This window comes from Galeopterus variegatus, unplaced genomic scaffold, assembly GCF_000696425.1.
Source record: "Galeopterus variegatus unplaced genomic scaffold, G_variegatus-3.0.2 Scaffold877, whole genome shotgun sequence".
NCBI classification, from domain to species: domain Eukaryota; kingdom Metazoa; phylum Chordata; class Mammalia; order Dermoptera; family Cynocephalidae; genus Galeopterus; species Galeopterus variegatus.
In genome coordinates this window covers 377,976-395,771 of record NW_007726988.1, presented here as the reverse complement: position 1 = coordinate 395,771, position 17,796 = coordinate 377,976, and the positions used below count along the sequence as shown (strand labels likewise).

Below are 17,796 nucleotides of genomic sequence, written 5' to 3'. Positions count from 1 at the left end.
AGAATCATAGTAGAGTTGTAGCTATTAATAGACTTTTAACTCTGGGAAAGTTCTCAAGAGTTCGTATAACCATCTTAATTACAGAGAAGACATGGCTCACTGTGCAGCTACTGCACAATAGGGGAAATAAACATGATAATGGCATGGTGTTGAGTATTCAAAAGCACAATAACTGATTTATTCACTCACCTCATTTTGCTCTATCACTTTCAAGCCAGATTATTTCTAGTTTCACTTTACTTGAGATTCTTTGATGGCTCCACACTGACTACAGAAAAGTCCAAAATCTTTAACATGAAATATGAGTCCCTCAATAGTCGAGCCAGTTTCCTCTCTCCCTATATCTGGTTTCTCTCTTCCTATCAGGCACCAGCTGAAGCAAATAGCTTCCAGTTCCCTGAATAAGCCAGGCTGTCTCTTCCCTCAGTGCTTCTGCTCACCTGGCTCCTTCTGCTTGGGAAGCCCTCCCCCACCCTGGTACACTTGGTGGTCCCTACTCGTTGGTTAAGACTCCATGAAACCGTTTCCAGTACCCTCCCAAAGGAGAAATGACCAATCCCTCTGATGCAGTTTGGATGTGTTGTCCCCTGCAAAACTAATGTGGAAATTTGATGTCCAATGTGGCAGTGTTGGAAACTGATTAAGTCATGGGGGTGGATCCCTCATGAATGGATTAAGGCTCTCCCTGGGGGAGGGGGGTTTAATGAGTGAGTTCTCACTCTATCAGTTCCCGTGAGAACTCGTTGCTTAAAAAGACCCCGGCACCTTCTCTCTCTCTTGCTTCCTGTTGGCATTTGTGATCTGCTTGTACCCACTGCCTGCTGCCTTCCACTTTCCACCATGAGTAGAAGCAGCCTGAGGCCCACACCAGATGCAGCTGTCCCAGAATCGTAAGCCAAATAAACCTCTTTTCCTTATAAATTACCCAATCTCGGGTATTTCTGTTAAAGCAACACAAAACGGACTAAAACACCCTCTATCCTCACTTACAGATGTTCTGTAGCACCTGGCTCATGGCTACTCCCAAGACAGCGTTGCCCACTCTTCTCAGTTTTTATTCTAGATACTGGCCTCCTTGCAGTTTCTCACAACCACCATTCTCATTTGCCAGGAGTGAAAAATATTCTCCCAGGTATTTACATGGTGTGTTCCCAAGTTCATTCAACCCTCTGCTCAAAGGTAACCTAGAAGGTGTTTTCTTTGACCACCCTATCCAAAGAAATTCCTCCCCTTCTCATTTTTCTAAATAAAACTACCCCTTCTTTAGCCTCTTACCCTACTTAGCTTACTTTTTCTTTGTAATACTGATCTATCATTATATATCTAGTAATGTCCCTATCTTCCCCCTTCTAGAATATAAGTTCTGTGATGGTGCCTCTCTGTTCTGTTTACTTTTGTAAATATGTATGAATGAATGGCACTTGTGGCCCTTTATTACATAGGCTGGCTTGACTTCACGGTTTTCTGCTGCTGAACTAGAGGGATTGTATCCTATTTCTTTTAGTCTCCAGGTGCTTCCTGGTACAGAGTAATTTGATATTCCTTGTATGACTGAGTAACATCAAGTACGGGTATAAATTACCTATAACAATGGTTCCCAAAAAGGAACTCTGAATCCATGTATACTGCATAGTTTGAAAAATACGAGTTTATTTCTATAATCTTTTATCTGAAACTTAGAACCAGATGTGTTTCAGAATACAGAATCATTCATTACTTAACACTCCTAGCAGGGTCAGTGCGTTATAATCAAACACATTAATAGCTCTGCAACAAAACATGTGAAGTCCTATTACATCTGGTAAATAATGCTCAAGTCAGCTTTTGCTGCCAACTGAGTAATAAAGATAAGTGTTTGGGATTTTGGAGTTGTGGACAAGGAGCTGTGGATATGGACTAGCATATGGATATCTGTGAAATATCTCCATGCTAAAATGGGTTCCCCACAATTCCAGAAGGTTAGGAATCACTGATTAAATGCATTAGTTAAAAATATCTATTTTTTTCATTACAGTTAGCATTAATGAACCATTTGTTATATGTCAATCTTTGTGCTAAGCTCCTTAAATATGGATATAAAACTATTATTTACCCCATTTTATGGGTGAGGAAACTACAGTTTAGAGAAAGGTTTAGCAACTTGCCTGCATAGCTAGTAACTGGCTAAGCTGGATCCAAAGTGAAGCTGTCTTACAATAAAAAGCAACACTCTGGACGACCTGATCATCCTGACTTCATGTAGCATAAAATAAAAATTCTTCAGTCTTGCCAAGTTTCTTGGTGATGTTGAGTCTAAGGAACATTTTTATAAATCAAGTAAATGTGAAAATCCTCAGGCCATATGTTCCTCTTTGTAAAAACAGGCTGGCTATATGCAGTCAATATATAACTGATATTTGTGTAATGAAATCATTTATTTCCTCAGTTAAACCAATGTTTCAACTTGCCCTGATTTTCTTTGCAGAACCATTGCTGTTCCCTGCTGTTCCCTGATAGATGGAAATAGGAATGGTAGAAGACACCATCAAAAGGCACTAATTATAGATAACATGTAGGTTTTTAACTTATCTTTTTCCAAGAACATCTTAATTGCTTGAATTTTTTTTAAGCCAGGTGAAAGTTGATAAAATGCATTTGTGATGGCCAAATTTTGAAGGTCCTTCAGAATTACCAAATATAGCAGTGATACTTTGGTATTATAGAGTCAGTGGTGTAGAACAATAAAGCTATTTTTAAAAAATCCCTGCATAGGGCTACAGCTTCAAAAAACACAGTGTTTGTGTTGGCCGGTTAGTTCAGCTGTTTAGAGTGCAGTGTTGTAACATCAAGGTCATGGGTTCGGATCCCCGTACCGGCCAGCTACCAAAAAAAAGGGGTGGGGGGAGACATAGTGTTTTGGACCTTACCACACTCATGGAAAAGCCTCAAATTATGAAATGTAGAGTAGCAAAAACACAACACATAGTCATTTTATGGTACAAAGCATATAATATGAACATGAGGATTAAGAAATAAAAATAACATGTACACTGAAAACATCACAACAGAAACGGGCTTTATTTCAACCAGACAAGTGAATTCCTCAATTAGCATTAATTTCTTCAAGACTTGAAGATATGGAAATTAGAGATGGTGCTCAGAAGGCAGAGAAGGAAAGATTCATCATGGAACAATTGTACTGCCCTTCAAAAATCCTTTTCCAACAATACACTCAATCCAAAAGACTATTAGATCTCATGTGTTCCAACATTCATATAAGACCCTCATTTTAAAGTTTGCCATCAGTCTTAATGGAGTCTTTTAAACAGAAAAAAATTATATATAGATTGGTATTGTAAATTGTTTTTTAATTTTAGAAACTGGGATCGAAATACAGTTTAAAATATTAAAAATGAAAAAATGTTAACATTATTATTTAAGATGTCTTGTTACAAAGCTCCTAGATACATACATGTACAAAATAAATAGATATCACTACCTGACACCTCAACCCATGACTTCTCATAAATCTTCTGATATGAACAGTTAATCTACTGGGAGACTTTCCCCAATAAGTTCCAAACTTCTTGCACAAAGATTTGCTGACATTTATATGTTGTGCATGGATGAGGACATTTCATCATAGTATATTTCAACTTAATATAACCTAGCATAAAATAAATCCAACAAAACATTATAAGGAATAAGACAAAATTGCCTATAATTTTCAACTTTTGCCTGACTCATTGAATTTCTCATCACTTTCAGAGTTTTCTTTCCATGGGCACTATTGAGAGCTTTAGATCTCAAGCTTAACTTTGTATTGAGTTGATCAGCACCTTGATTGATATGAACAATTAAGTTAAAGAAAGGTTATGGGTGGGGGACAGAGATCATCAGAGGACAGAAACAAGGGAAAGGACTCTCTTTTTTCATAAGACATTCAAACAGAAAAAACAAGACAAAAAAGGGTAAACAAACAAAAAAGTGTTCACAGTAACACATGCTAGATTTGTAGTTTCATTTGAAACCAACAGCAAATCATGAAACGTCATGAAAAATATAAGTAAAGGTAAAATCTCCTAGAGTAATTACTAAATGAAGTTAAAATTACCACACCGATCAGTAAACCCCAGAAGAAAAATGAACAGCGCTTACATTTTAGGTCCTCCTTAAACATCATACAACTTTTCAAAGTTAATGCATAAAATTGGTAGGTTTGGCCACGCTGCACAAATTTTTTTTAAAAAATACAGTATACAGAAAAAATTCTTATATTCCCCATTTTGAATCATAAGCTCAAAACCTAGGAGTAAAAGATCAGCTAGAAGGATTTTAAATTATTTACAAATCCAGCAGGTTCATCTGTCATAATGGCTTGGCTTCCGTCCCACAGTGACTTTCACCTTCTCCAGCAGCAGTTTTCAGTTGTGTCTTCACAGGAGGCTGTTCTTTCCACTGTCATCTCTACTGGTCATCAGTCATTTTGAACAGTTCCAACAGTGCCCCAACAGCTCCAAAATAACCCTACAAAAACAATGGAAAACTTCTGTGTGATTATCTCTGAACCTTAGCCAAATACTTATCATTTTAATAGTTCTAGGAATGCCACTCTATATGTTATTGATAAAAGAGAAAATTAAAACCTGAACTCTCTGCCATGAAACATGGTGGAATAATAACAACCATAATTTATTGAACAACTACTTGTTTATATATATTAAATAGGTTAACATATGTAAAGTGCTTAGAATAGTCTGACACACAGTTTGTGCTAAGTGCTGGGTAACAGTATTATAACTATTTCGTTTTAATCTTTGCCTTGGCAAACTTCATATTATTTTTTCACAGATGAGAACTGGAAGGTAATAAAGTAAATTACCCTTTCAGGATCACGGGCCTAACACCAAATCTCTTTGACTTCAAAGTGGTACCTCATGGGCCGGCCTGTGGCTCACTCGGGAGAGTGTGGTGTTGATAACACCAAGGCCATGGGTTCGGATCCTATATAGGGATGGCCGGTTAGCTCATTGGATGAGCGTGTTGCTGACAACACCAAGTCAAGGGTTAAGATCCCCTTACCAGTCATCTTAAAAAAAAAAAAAAAAAAAAGCTGTATCTCATGGGAGAATACCCTAAACTTCCCTCAGTAGGTCGTGGGAAGGTACTTAAATGAGCCTGAGCCTCACTTTGCCCATGTGTAAAGTAAAAACCCACATTTCTGTAAAAATGAAAGGAACTAAAAAACAGAAATTTTTAGAGAACCTGTGTCTTAGGCTGCTATATATAACAAAGTGCTGTAGGCGGGATGGCTTATAAACAATAGAAATTTATTTCTCCCAGTTTGGGAGGTTGGGAAGTCCAAGATCAAAGTGTCTATGTACACCTTACAGATGGCTGTCTTCTCACAGCAACCCCACATGGCAGAAGGGGCAAGGGAGCTCCTTTGTGCCTCTTTCATAAGGACACCAAGCCCTCATGACCTAATCACCTCCAAAAGACCCCACCTCCTAATACCATCACCTTGGGGATTAGGATTTCAACAAATGAATTTGTTGGGAAAACAGATATTCAGTCCATAGTGACTTGTTTCCAAAAGGCAGGAGACTGCATTCCTCTGGTATTTGCCTGACAACAGTTATTTACTGCAGAAATAGGTGTGAATGTGTGGGATTTTTGTTGCTGCTGCTGCCAGCTAACATTTATTAAAACCTCATTATAAGCTAAAATTTGTTCTAAGCATTTTACATGGACTTACTCATCACTGTAACTCTAAGAGACAAATGTTATTGCCCCATTTTACAAATGCTAAATCAGATATGGAGAAGTAGAGTCATTGTCTAAGATCTCATGGTCAGTGAAAGGCTGTGCTCTTAACTGCTTGGCTAGACTACCTCTCTCAGGAGATGCTCAGTATTATTAGTTGACTAAAGGAGAAATTAGGTAAGTGAGGACTCCTAAGGCCAGGGCAGGTGACCACCAAACCAGTGCCTCCCCAAAATTCTCTCTGTTGCATTCTCTGGTAAGACCTGCCTAAGCCAGAGTGAACTTAAGAATTTTCTGAGTGACACCTTCAAGGGGTTATAAGAATGCTCCACTTTCACTGGACATAAAGACTGAGTTGTGATATATAGTAACAAACCAAAACCATAGCCAAAAGGGGCTTATATTGTACAAAGTGGTACAGGTGACTACATTTTTACATTCAGAGGTGAGTTTGCCCAAAATGTTGGATTTTATTCTGTCTTACCACCAACTACTAACTGTGTGATCTTATAGATAACTTGCCATCCTTGACAGCTTCCAGGTTTTATTCTCTGCATTAGAACAAGAGGATCGATCCTGACTTAAGGTTGCCAGATAAAATACAGATAAATGCCAGAGAAGATGACCAAGCCTCCTGTATTTTTTAATGCTAAATATGGCAACTCTATCTGAACTAGCAGTGGTTTTCTTTTTATTTACTTTTTTAAAGCTAAGATACACTTTCTTTTTCAAACAAAACTTTACACAGAAAACCCATAAATAAGCAGATTTAAAAGGGAGCTGCTCTGGTTGGGGGAGAGGGAGTGAAGATTCTGGGATCTCATTCTGCCTCACCCAAAAAAGGCTATATCATTTCATGCCTTAAGCCTGATTTTTTTTAAAAAAATGCTTTCTTTAGTATTAATTTCTATCATTGGGCCTTAACTACTTAGTATTTAAGTTCTTACTGCTTTAATAAAACAAAATATGGGCAGCAAGAGCTCTAAATAACTTCTAAATGCATTGGTAACTTCTCAAATAAATAATTCAGTTTGGAAATGAGAGAAATGTCACAGTACTCATTCATTACAATTGAAATTTACAATACTGGTTCTCTCAATGTTTTTCTACCATAACATGCTCAAGAGATTAGGTACGTCCTATGATAAATAGTAGCTCTCTACAGCACTGATTTTTAAAGGCGGTAACAGAGGAGGTGGGAGAAGAGAGGAGGGTCTCCCACTCACTCTTAGAATCCTTGACTTATGTTATGACAGAAACTCCATATAACAGACTCTGTGGATTAACTGACACTCTTCATTTCCTCGGTAAACAGGTTCACCACTGGCCAGGCACACCGATCTCTCAAGGCTAATGGGCTACTCTAACTAGCTCAAGCACTTCTGTTCTCACCAGCTGAATTGTTTACTTGCCAAAAGTTAGCTGTATTTATTCTCCAAACTGTTTATGACAGTTTTATTGTTAATGTAATAATTTAGTTTTATTACATACTACCTAACCAATAAAAAGTCTGTGACATGGTGGTCTGTTCTGTGAAAATTCAGTTCAATTCTTGAAAAAGACTGAAAAGGGTAGTCACAAACCATCACTCCCTACTTAGGTAGATGCAACAACATGAAAGATTGAGGGACAAATCTAGAAGGATTTTGCAACCAAATTGTCTCATAAGTATCTTTAATTTCTTGATTCACTTTAAGAAAACAAACTGTAAATCAAAGAAGATGCATAATAATATTTGTAGATTATGAAACTATAGCACTCCAATTAGCAGACACCATGTTCAAAAATAGGCTTTGGTCCTACATCAGAAGATTGGTGAATAAATGCACATTTGTGCATTATAAGTTAAAACAAAATGCTTAAAGAGATTTTTTAATAATTAACCATTTTAACGGACTTTTGAAAAAAATTTAAAAATTTTATTGTAAACTGGCAATTTATAATTGTTTATGGAATACAAAGTGATGTTATGATTTATGAATATAATGTGGAATAATTAAATCAAGCTAATTAATATATCCACCTCAAATACTTACCATCATTGTGGTGAGAACATTTGAAATTTATTCTCTTAATTTTGAAATGTACAGGACACTATTATTGACTATATTCATGATGCTGTGCAATAGATCTCAAAAAAAGTATTCTCCTATCTGAGATTTTGTACACTTTGAGAGTCATCTCCCCCTCCCCCCACCCCAGCCTCTGTAACCACCATTCTACTCTCTGCTTCTATGAGTTCAATTGTTTTTGACTCCACATCAGTGAGAACTTGCAGTATTTGTCTTTCTGTTTGGCTTATTTCACTTAGCATAATGTTCTCCAATTCCATCCATGTTGTTGCAAATGACAGAATTTCTTTCTTTTTAAAGACTGAATAGTATCCACTGTGTATATATACCACATTTTCTTAACCATTCATCTGTTGATGGACACTTAGGTTGACTCCATAATGTGGCTATCATGAATAGTGCTGCAACAAACATGAGAGTGCAGATTTCTCTTCAGTGTGGTAATTTTCTTTCCTTTAGGTAAATACCCAGCAGGGCTATAGCTGGCACATATGGTAGTTCTACTTTTAGTTTTTTGAGGAACCTCCACACGGTTTTCCATAATGGTTGTACTAACTTACATTACCAGTGACTTTACTTTTTGATTAACCAACTATCAGTCTCAATTGTTGGATAAGAGGGCTTCCATTTTATATATATAGTGTAGTTCTTTCTTACACTTTCATAAATGCAAAGTTTAAATGGCAACTTTTCTACTCGACCCATTTTAAAACAGATCACTCATATGTTAGATAAACCAAAATACAGTCTACATAGGACGATTAAGTCTGTGCAAGCTCAACCTACCTCATGTTCCAAAAACAGAGCTTTTAGCTGTCCTTTGGACCAAAAATCCATGGCATATGCTAGCAGCTTCATGGAGACCATATTGATTCTGAGAAAATTCCCAACAAACACAACTCTGTCAATATTCTGAAAAAAAAAGTTAAAGAAAAACAATTGAGCCATGCCATAGAAATAGCATTTAGCAAACACCCAATGTCCTGTATATCACTATACAGAACCTTGCAGAGTGTATTATTTTTTAGTGGAACTATTTCAGCATTTCCAAAATGAAGTTGAACAAACCTCATAATGCATCCGACAAAAACAAGAGGGTAAGACTTTAGTTGGGCAAGACAGAAACTGATACTGGGCTTATTTGCAGGTGTTTTGTCAGATTGCCTTATGTCTGACATAAAATTCAGCTCCCAGCACATATATAATATGAAATTGTAACTGGAGTTCAAGTTTAGCTGAATGTCTTTGTGCATTCCCTCAATCCCCCAAACTTCCAAATATAAAATACTATTATAACCAACTCACAAAAAAATGACTATGATATGGTTTATTCATCTAATGAGTTTGCTCAGCTTGCTCTGTGCTGGATACTTGGAATACAAAAAAGAAACAATACTCAGTCTCTGCTCTCAGGATATATGGTGGAATATCCTGTTTAAAATATGGCAACAAAAAATACATTTATATTTTTGTCATCATTGATGTAGATTTGCATTCTGAACACACACTTCTGAACACCCCTCTCCTCTCCTGTCCATGTAGACATGCTCCAAATCCTGTGCACTCGCAGCTCTTCCCACTCCCCCGATACTTCTTAAGCTTAAAACTGAGCTCAGCCTGTCTACTCTGGAGTGGTTGCTCACCCACTCACAGAGCCAGTTGCTATGGTCACTCATGAAAGGCAAGAGAGTCTCTGAAGCTGCAGTTATTTTCTGCTTGGTCTATCAAGAGTAATCAGGGTCTGGGAACATCACCTTTTAAATGTCTCATGTTTTAACAATGCATGTTTATGAACCCATTAACCACTGAAAAATTTCCATGGGTGAGGGGGCGGGAAGCGGTTTTAATAAGTTTTCATTGAAAAAAAAAAAAAAACCTTTAGCTACAAACTGCCCACACTAAGAGGTGCGAGAAAAAGTAAGAAACTCAGATTAAAGAGGAATTTAATTTAACTTAGGAGTTCATCCTTTCTCGCAAAACAAGGAAGCCCAAGGTAGGACTTGCTGAAAGCCGAGTCCTAAATTACCCTGGTAGAAATCCGGAAGGAGCAGAAGTGGCATTAAAAGCTGAGTTAGTACCCTGTGTTTCAAATAAATTCCAAAGGGGTCAAAAGTGTAAATGTTAAAGAAAAAAAAAAGAAAGAAAAACAGACCGGACAAAAACATGAGAGAATTCTTTCTAAAAATAATTTTGAAGGGCTGGCCCGTGGCTCACTTGGGAGAGTGTGGTGCTGATAACACCAAGGCCACGGGTTCGGATCCCATATAGGGATGGCTGGTTAGCTCACTTGGGAGAGCCTGGTGCTGACAACACCAAGTTGGTGTTAAGATCCCCTTACCAGTCATTTTTATAAAAAAATAAATAAATAAAAACAATGTTGAAGTAGAAAAGGTATAACACTCAGAATCCATTTAAAAAGATTGATATATTTATTTTTAAAATCAAACATTTATTGGGCTGGCCCCGTGGCTCACTCGGGAGAGTGCGGCGCTGGTAGCGCTGAGGCTGCGGGTTCGGATCCTGCATAGGGATGGCTGGTGCACTCACTGGCTGAGTGTGGTGCTGACCACACCGTGCAGAGGATTGCGATCCCCTTACCAGTCAAGAAACAAACATACATTTATTCAGAGGAAAAACATCACCACAAACAAATCCAAATGGGAAGCAATAAATAAAAAATATTTTCAGTACATATCATGTAAAATAGATTCATTACCTAATTAATAGAGTTCCTATAACTAAAAAAAAAAAACCCCAAAACAGTCTATGAATAGAGAAATGGGTGAACAGATTGTCCACCTGTGCACAAAAGGGGAAATTCTAATGGCTATTAAATACGTGAAAAATGCTTAATCTCACTTATAATAAGAAAAATGCAAATTAATCCCAAAATAAGGTACCATTTTTTACCTATTAGATGGGAAAAGGTCAAAAAGTTTGAAAATGCTCTGTGGAGAAATTTGTACTCTTTTAACTCTGTTTCGGTGGGAATACAAATTAGAGCCACTTTTATGGAGGTAATTTTATATTTGTCAAAATTACAATCAACATATCTTTCATTCAGCAATTTCCCTTCTAGAAATTTATCCTACAGATATACTCACATGTACGCAAAACAATGTATGAATGTGTGTACTATCTTAAAGATACCACAGATTTTTAATAATACCAAAAGACTAGAAAAACTTAAGTATCATTAGAAAATTGATGAAATCAATAACAGCATATCTACATGTTAGGATGCTATATGGTCATTAAAATGAAGCAATTTTAAATATACTAATATGAGCAATCTTAAGATGTGTTACTATGTAAAAAAGCAAGAGGCAATATTTTCAGAGGTGCATATTAAAATATGTAGGGTAGACTGATATAATGTCTGGAATTTGCTTTCTAATATTTTAGCAAAAAAGAGACAGAAGGAGAAGGAGAGAGGACCAGGGGAGAAAGAAGAAAACAGATAGATTTAAAGCATGTGTGATGGAGTCTTCATAACTGTGGAGTCTGGGTTGATGAATATATGGAGGTTCTTTATATTGTTCTCTCTCCTTTATGTATGTTTACCAATTTTCATAACATTTGATAAACAAAGCAAGATGTAGAATAATATTATGTCGAGGGTGAATTGCATGGTATGTGATTATATCTCAATAAAGCTGTAATTTAAAAAAAGAATGTTATATAGAGTTTGCTATCTTACCTTTGGAAGGATATATTTATTCTGTATTGCATACAATACAGGATAAAAACAAAAAAAAATTAAAAACAATGCTGCCTCTAGTGAGGTTAACATTAAGGGCCAGAGGTGGAAATGGTGACTCACTTCCCTGTATACCCTTCTGGTGTCTTCAGAGCTCTACATTATGTGCTTACATTATCTATTCAAAAATATGAATAAGAAAATTCAAAGGGAAACACACTGCTGCTAGTCACTGGTGTCCCCTGGGAGCCTGTGCTGTCTGGACGCCCTCTGACGGAGCCTAGGGGACCAGTGATTCCCTTCATTCATTCAACTCCATGGAAAATCTAAACTAGTTACTCAAACTAGTGTATAACATGGCTACATTTTCAGATAAGCACTCCAACAATAAACGGCACTGGCACTGAAATCAAAAGTAAAAAATAGTTGCCCTCCCGCAAAGGGATTATGATACCTGTTAAAAGACGTGTTGGTTCACTACAGCCAGAAGTGCAAGGCAGACTCCAGGTGTGTGGAAAGCAGGGGAAAGGGCACCTATTGCTCTAGGGGGCAAGGGATGTTACCATTTAACTGACCTTTGAGAGCCCATGAGTACAGGCAACTGCACACATGCTAGTCTTAAGGTTTGTTTGGTCTAGTTTGGAAAAACAGCCTTTAAAGGTCAAAAAATAAACCCTCTGTTATAATCAGTCCCATGACTGAAGTGGACTTTGAAAAGGCACGTCTCTAGAAAACCGTTTTATCTTAATATCAGCCTTCCATTTAAACTCCATCTGAACTGGAGACTTCCAAAAAGCTACGACCCTGATCCACAGGCCTGTAACATACACTATTCAGTGTTGTGAAAGGAAGGTGTCTCTTTTGTAACTCCAGAGTTGAAAGGCAGGGATAACACTCACATACCCTAACACTCCACTATTCAGCTGGGAAGGGGCTTGCAGGGGCTTCTGAGTACCCATAATGTTCTATTTCTTGAGCTGATTGGTGGCTATACAGGTGTTGGGGGAGGGGGGAGTGTGTTTGAAAATTCATTATGCTGTATACTTATGATTTCAGCCTTCTTCCGTACGTCATATTTCTATTAAAAATTATATTTTTTAAAACTCCATTACTGATGCTACTCTGGTTCTTTAATACTTCTTTAATACTTCCGTACCCTAGCTTCTCTTTCTTGTTTTCCTAACACACCTTAGTGAGAAGAAAGTTGTTCTACTTTACACATCTTGTATTTCAAAAATGGGTTCCAATTTTTCCAAAAGAATTTTGCAATGTTTTAAAACATATGAAGAAAGCTTTGTGTGTCAGCTCGACCCCTTCTTGTGCCTGGGGCTCTGGCCTGGCCTCAGCTGCAGCAAGCTCTCTGTGCTTTGATAGCCCTGTACAATGCTGCTTGAACTCCATGCCACAAGGCAACACTGTAAAGAAGCTGAAAGCAGAGAGAATATCGAATATTGCAAGTGGAACATTTTACCTACAATTATTTGCAAGGATGCTCAGAGCTTTTCCTCACATTTCAGTAAGTACATGGCAATAATGATGGCTACAGAAGCTATGACATGGGCTGTAATTTTACCATGTTTCCATAGTTTAATGGTTTAGCGTTTGCTATCTACCATTCAGTACCTACTTACTCCTCCCCCTCCCCCAGCATACACATATACCCTTCTGGTTCTACAAGGTGTGACTACAATAAAGGGCAGGTTTCCCAAGGACAGGTAGTTTTGTAAGAGTCAATAGTTATTACACTGCCACTGATAATGTGTATGAATGACATGCAGCTTGGTTTAAGCAAGGCCTTACCTCATTCAACGCACACATTCGAGCAATGGAGCCAATGTTGTTGGTGATGGTGACCAATGTGGCCCGGGCGAGGTCTTCCTTGCTGATGGAATCTCGCTTTTCTTTACTCATCATGTTGCCAAAGCTATGTTGGAAATATTAGCGAGAGTGTTCAAAATCATCCTCAGCCAGGGCCCATACTTCCACCAAGGTATTGTGGAAAGCTCTATGAGTAACTCTGCTCAAACTCAAATGACCTGATTTTGCTACCATGGTTTATAAGCAGACAGTATTACAGTATGAATGGCTGGCTGTCCTTTTCTTAATAGGGACAAAATAGCATAACTATTCATGGGGGCGAAATTTTTCATGCCTCTAGATATCTGGACAAGAATGAAACAGGGGAAATTGTTGCAGTTTTCCAGAACCTTCTTTCAAAGTTGCCTTATTTTAAGCACAATCATCAATAGCTAAACATCTCAGTATTTCATTAAGGGCAGGAGATCAAGTCTGAGCTCTGCTGTAATAGATATATGCACCAGGCTGGTTGACATTTTTAAAAATAACCAAATGAATGGCCAGGGTGGAGAGGCTGCCTTGTGTTGAATCACTACTGCTCCTAGCTACTTAAGTCTCTACCTTGATGCTACAGCAGATCCTTGAAGGCCAAATCGTTCATAGTCTCCTCCGTAAATGTCCTTCACCAGCTTATCAACATTGGTGCTGTCGCCTTTAGCTGCCATTTCCAGAGCTTCTTCAAAGGTCTCACAACCAGTCAGCAAGCAACATAGGCCTAGGAATGTTCCACCTCCAAGACTGAAGGAACAATAAGGTTTATTTTTAAATTTTACTTTAAGATATGCCCATCCAAGTCCCCAGCTACATTAAGACTATAAACATGGGTTAATAAAAACAGAAGAAAAACAAAGGGGCACTTGAATTAAAGTAATGGGGTGCAAGAGCTTTAGGGTAGATCAGGTAAAAAAAGAGGGCAGAGACTGAAAAGGAACATCAAGGAAAACTTTGCCCCTAAATTTGAGAACAAAACTTGAGAAAGACTCTCACTGATTTCCGTTGTGAGACCTTCAACTAGCCACTAACCTAAGTGGTTCATTCAGCCTTCCTACTTATGAAATGGGGCCAAATCATAACCTCTTCTATTTGGGTGGTCTAAAAAGCAGCAAATAATCAGAGAAATGGCTGCTATCAAAAAACAAAACAGCAAAACAAAACAAAAAAACCCCCAATATTCAGCTGAATACAAACACTTAGAAAAAGAAATTGTGTATGTGTAAAGCATTGTTCACAACACTGAGCCAAACCCTCTGATGACAAAACTGACCTAGGACTGCCAGGAGTAGCCAGCCCAATAGCTAGCTATCTCTCACCTGACCTTACTTCTCAAGCAGAAATAATCTTTTAACCTCCTGGGAAATTTCTAGAAAGAAACCATTTATCTGTCTGATATTGAATTGTTGTTCTAGTAGACACTAGAAAAGGTTACTAATATTTTACTTGCCACCCAATAGTAAAAAATAGTAACAAAGGTCGTAAAATGGTTCCGATGCTTGAACTATGTTTTAAAAGCTTTCAAATGTTTGGGGAAAAGTTCCTCTAAAATAGTCCTTTTAGACAAAATTAGACACTAATTATGATAGCTGAGAATATATTCAATTGTGTATTAATATCAAAGTACCTGATGGAAAGAAAGCAGATTCAGAGAAGAGCTACCACCAGTGAACTCCTGGCTGGAGAAGCAGCACTAATTCCTAAAGTTGTGGACATAGGTTTTACTTTTTATTTACCATGTAAAAGAGTAAATGTAGGAGAGCTGCTCACCTCAATCTGTTCTAAAGCCCGAAAGAGCTGCTAGCTCTGGGAACCCAATTTGTGTTTGGGCACTAACTTTTAATTCTAAGAAAAAAATTGAGTTGGTATTAAGGTTATTTTAAACTTAAATTGAAAAAATAAAATTTAGGGTAAATAATATTTACTGTAAATAACTACTAAAAAGAATGTACCAGCTTGCAGACAGGCACATAGTTCTTTACACTGCATCTGAAGTGCAACTGTGGGTAATATTCTTAAATTCTAATTCTTATGAAAATACATACTTGACTGAAATTACATAGCTAGGCACCACCAACAGTAGCTACTCAAACTGTAGGTGCGAAACAAAGAGCTCCATCTACATTATTACCTTAACAACTCAGTCACAGCAAAAATTTTGTATTTCCTCTAAGAAAGTTTACCTTTATTTTCATTTAATATGGCATATCATGCTACCTTGTCAGTTTCAGCCTATCCTATACAGCTACTGTGTTTTAATAGGAACACATTTTGGTTTGTGTGCCACATGGATTTGTTTTGTTTTATCCCTGTAAATTAAAAAAAAAAAAGATGTCTTTGCTCACGTTTCTAGCTTCTAAATACCTTTCACCTTCACTGATAACCTTTCTTTGAACATTAGGTATTTGCATTAATCAAGGCATTTAACCACCTAGTCCAAATGCAGGCAACTAGAGTCACTGGCTGACTTGGAAAGAAGGTAACTCATCAACTGATGTGTTGGTATAAGTGAAAAGGGTGAGTGCCTTGTATGACTGGAAAATGACAGGTGAGTCCAGATAAAGAATAGGAGCTGAATGGGGAAAGCAAGCAAGCGTTTGCACAGCTGGCACACTGCAGATTGGAGGAAAGAATGCCCGGTCACAGAGCAGCCAAGTCTCCCAGCACTTTATTCATATCCTCACCTGCTAACCATTATTTAATCAAGTGACTTCCTCACTCACAATCAGATACATCTGTTCATTTCAGCAAACAGTAAAACCCTCAGTATGTCAGAGACAAAAACATACAGCTTGAAAAAGCCTCTGAATATTAACATTATTAAAAAACAAAACAAAACAAAGAAACGACATCATAAGGCGAGATTTTAGGAAGAAGTAGAAGCAATTACTGAGTGCTCATGCCCTTAAAACAGATTCCAAAACAATGAGAGGAGATTTACTGCTTCTTTCACTGAAGTTTCAAAATTCTTTACATTCTTTTTTTTACAAAATACACATTCTTTTTTGGCTTAAAGTACTATTCTTTCTATTGACTCCTGTAATAAAATTGGAGTTGTGTTACTAGAAAAAAAAAACATGTTGCTACCTAATCTGGGATGCAATAAAATTACACATAACGAACTGTTTAAAACCATGTTTAAAAGAAAACTGATATCCTGTAATGATGTGGCTTCTTAAAAATGAAAATGCTTAATGGGAAAACAGGGTACAATACAATAACAAAAAACCTGGCGTTATAGCTATCAGTTCACAAGAGAAACACCAAAACTTAAAGCTTAAGCCACTTGCTTAGTTCAGTGATTCCCAAAGTGTGTTCCCCAGACTGATGTTCACTACTAGGCACAATAGTTTATGTCAGAGGTTTTCCAACTTGGATCAGAAGAAACCTCTGGCAAAACAACTCTGGTAGGACAACGACCAGGAGTCCCACAGACTTGATGTTTCATTCCCCTTCCCTACCTGAAGCTGCCTCTGAAGGGCTCCCCATTAACCTCTTGTAGCACATTTCCAAAACTACTGAACAAAGAGAGACATGTGGACATCCAGACAGGATTTGTTGATGATTGCAGAACACTGGTTTTTAATGGGCATTTAACTAGTAACTGGAATTTATAGGCATTATCACATGTGTAATAGGAGCCAAACCCCACAATTAGCTCCTTAGCAGCTATTCATGAAATTGTTAAGTGTTAATCAACAAAACTATAAATATCTCTAATTGTGGAAAATGTTCAGCTTGTGTTACCTTGGGACTGGCTTTACCAATTCAGTTACTCCTTCTGGGAGAAAGGTCTGTAGTTTCTTAAAAATTATACCTTTAACAGGAGATCACTCTCTAAGGTAAAACCAGCTCAGCTGAAATATTCATGTCTGATACTCCTGACAGTCCTAATGAGGCCATGGGGTCAGTTTTGATTCTTGTGTGAGCAAGTAAACTTCTGTATTCTCAATGAGAAAATGTACATCTAGTAGCAATTAACTTAGACAACAAGTTACTATACTCTGGACACAAGCAGGCTTCAGTCGGAGTGTATATGTGTGTGTGTGTCAGGGTTTCTCAATAGCAGGGTTTCTACTGACATTTGGCGCCTGATAATTTTTTGTTGTGGGGGTGGGCTGTCCTGTACATGGTAGGATTTTAGCAGTATTCCTGACCTCCACATACTAGATGCCAGTAGCACCCCACCTCCACCTGTGACAATCAAAAAAATGTCAGACATAATCAAACGTCGTGAGGGGGTGGTGGAGGCTAAATCTTCCCCTCTCTAGTGGTATGCACATCTATCGTGAGCCATGGAAATTCACTGGAAAAGCAGTGTTGTCCTAATGGGTAAGTACTGCAGAATTTCAGTACGAGAAAAGCCTGTAAAACTCAAAGAAACAACCACCTTCATGGTAGAAATGAGGATACTGAGATCCAGAGAATTTA

The 17,796-nt window shown here is 37.6% G+C and overlaps 1 protein-coding gene across 2 annotated transcripts in view; it reads right to left on the bottom strand.

The window, feature by feature from the left end:
• Positions 1-2,968: 2,968 nt before the first annotated feature.
• PANK1 (pantothenate kinase 1) overlaps positions 2,969-17,796 on the bottom strand; it is a 54,085-nt gene continuing 39,257 nt past the window's right edge. Inside the window, exons 5-8 of one of the 2 annotated variants that reach the window (XM_008573102.1) lie at positions 13,936-14,112; positions 13,318-13,441; positions 8,604-8,729; positions 2,969-4,506 (exon numbers count right to left, since the gene is read on the bottom strand). In XM_008573102.1, the coding sequence (XP_008571324.1) occupies positions 4,447-4,506; positions 8,604-8,729; positions 13,318-13,441; positions 13,936-14,112 (487 nt within the window). In that variant the 3' untranslated portion in view covers positions 2,969-4,446. The remainder of the gene's footprint in view (positions 4,507-8,603; positions 8,730-13,317; positions 13,442-13,935; positions 14,113-17,796) is intronic. The other variant, XM_008573103.1, reaches the window with a different exon arrangement.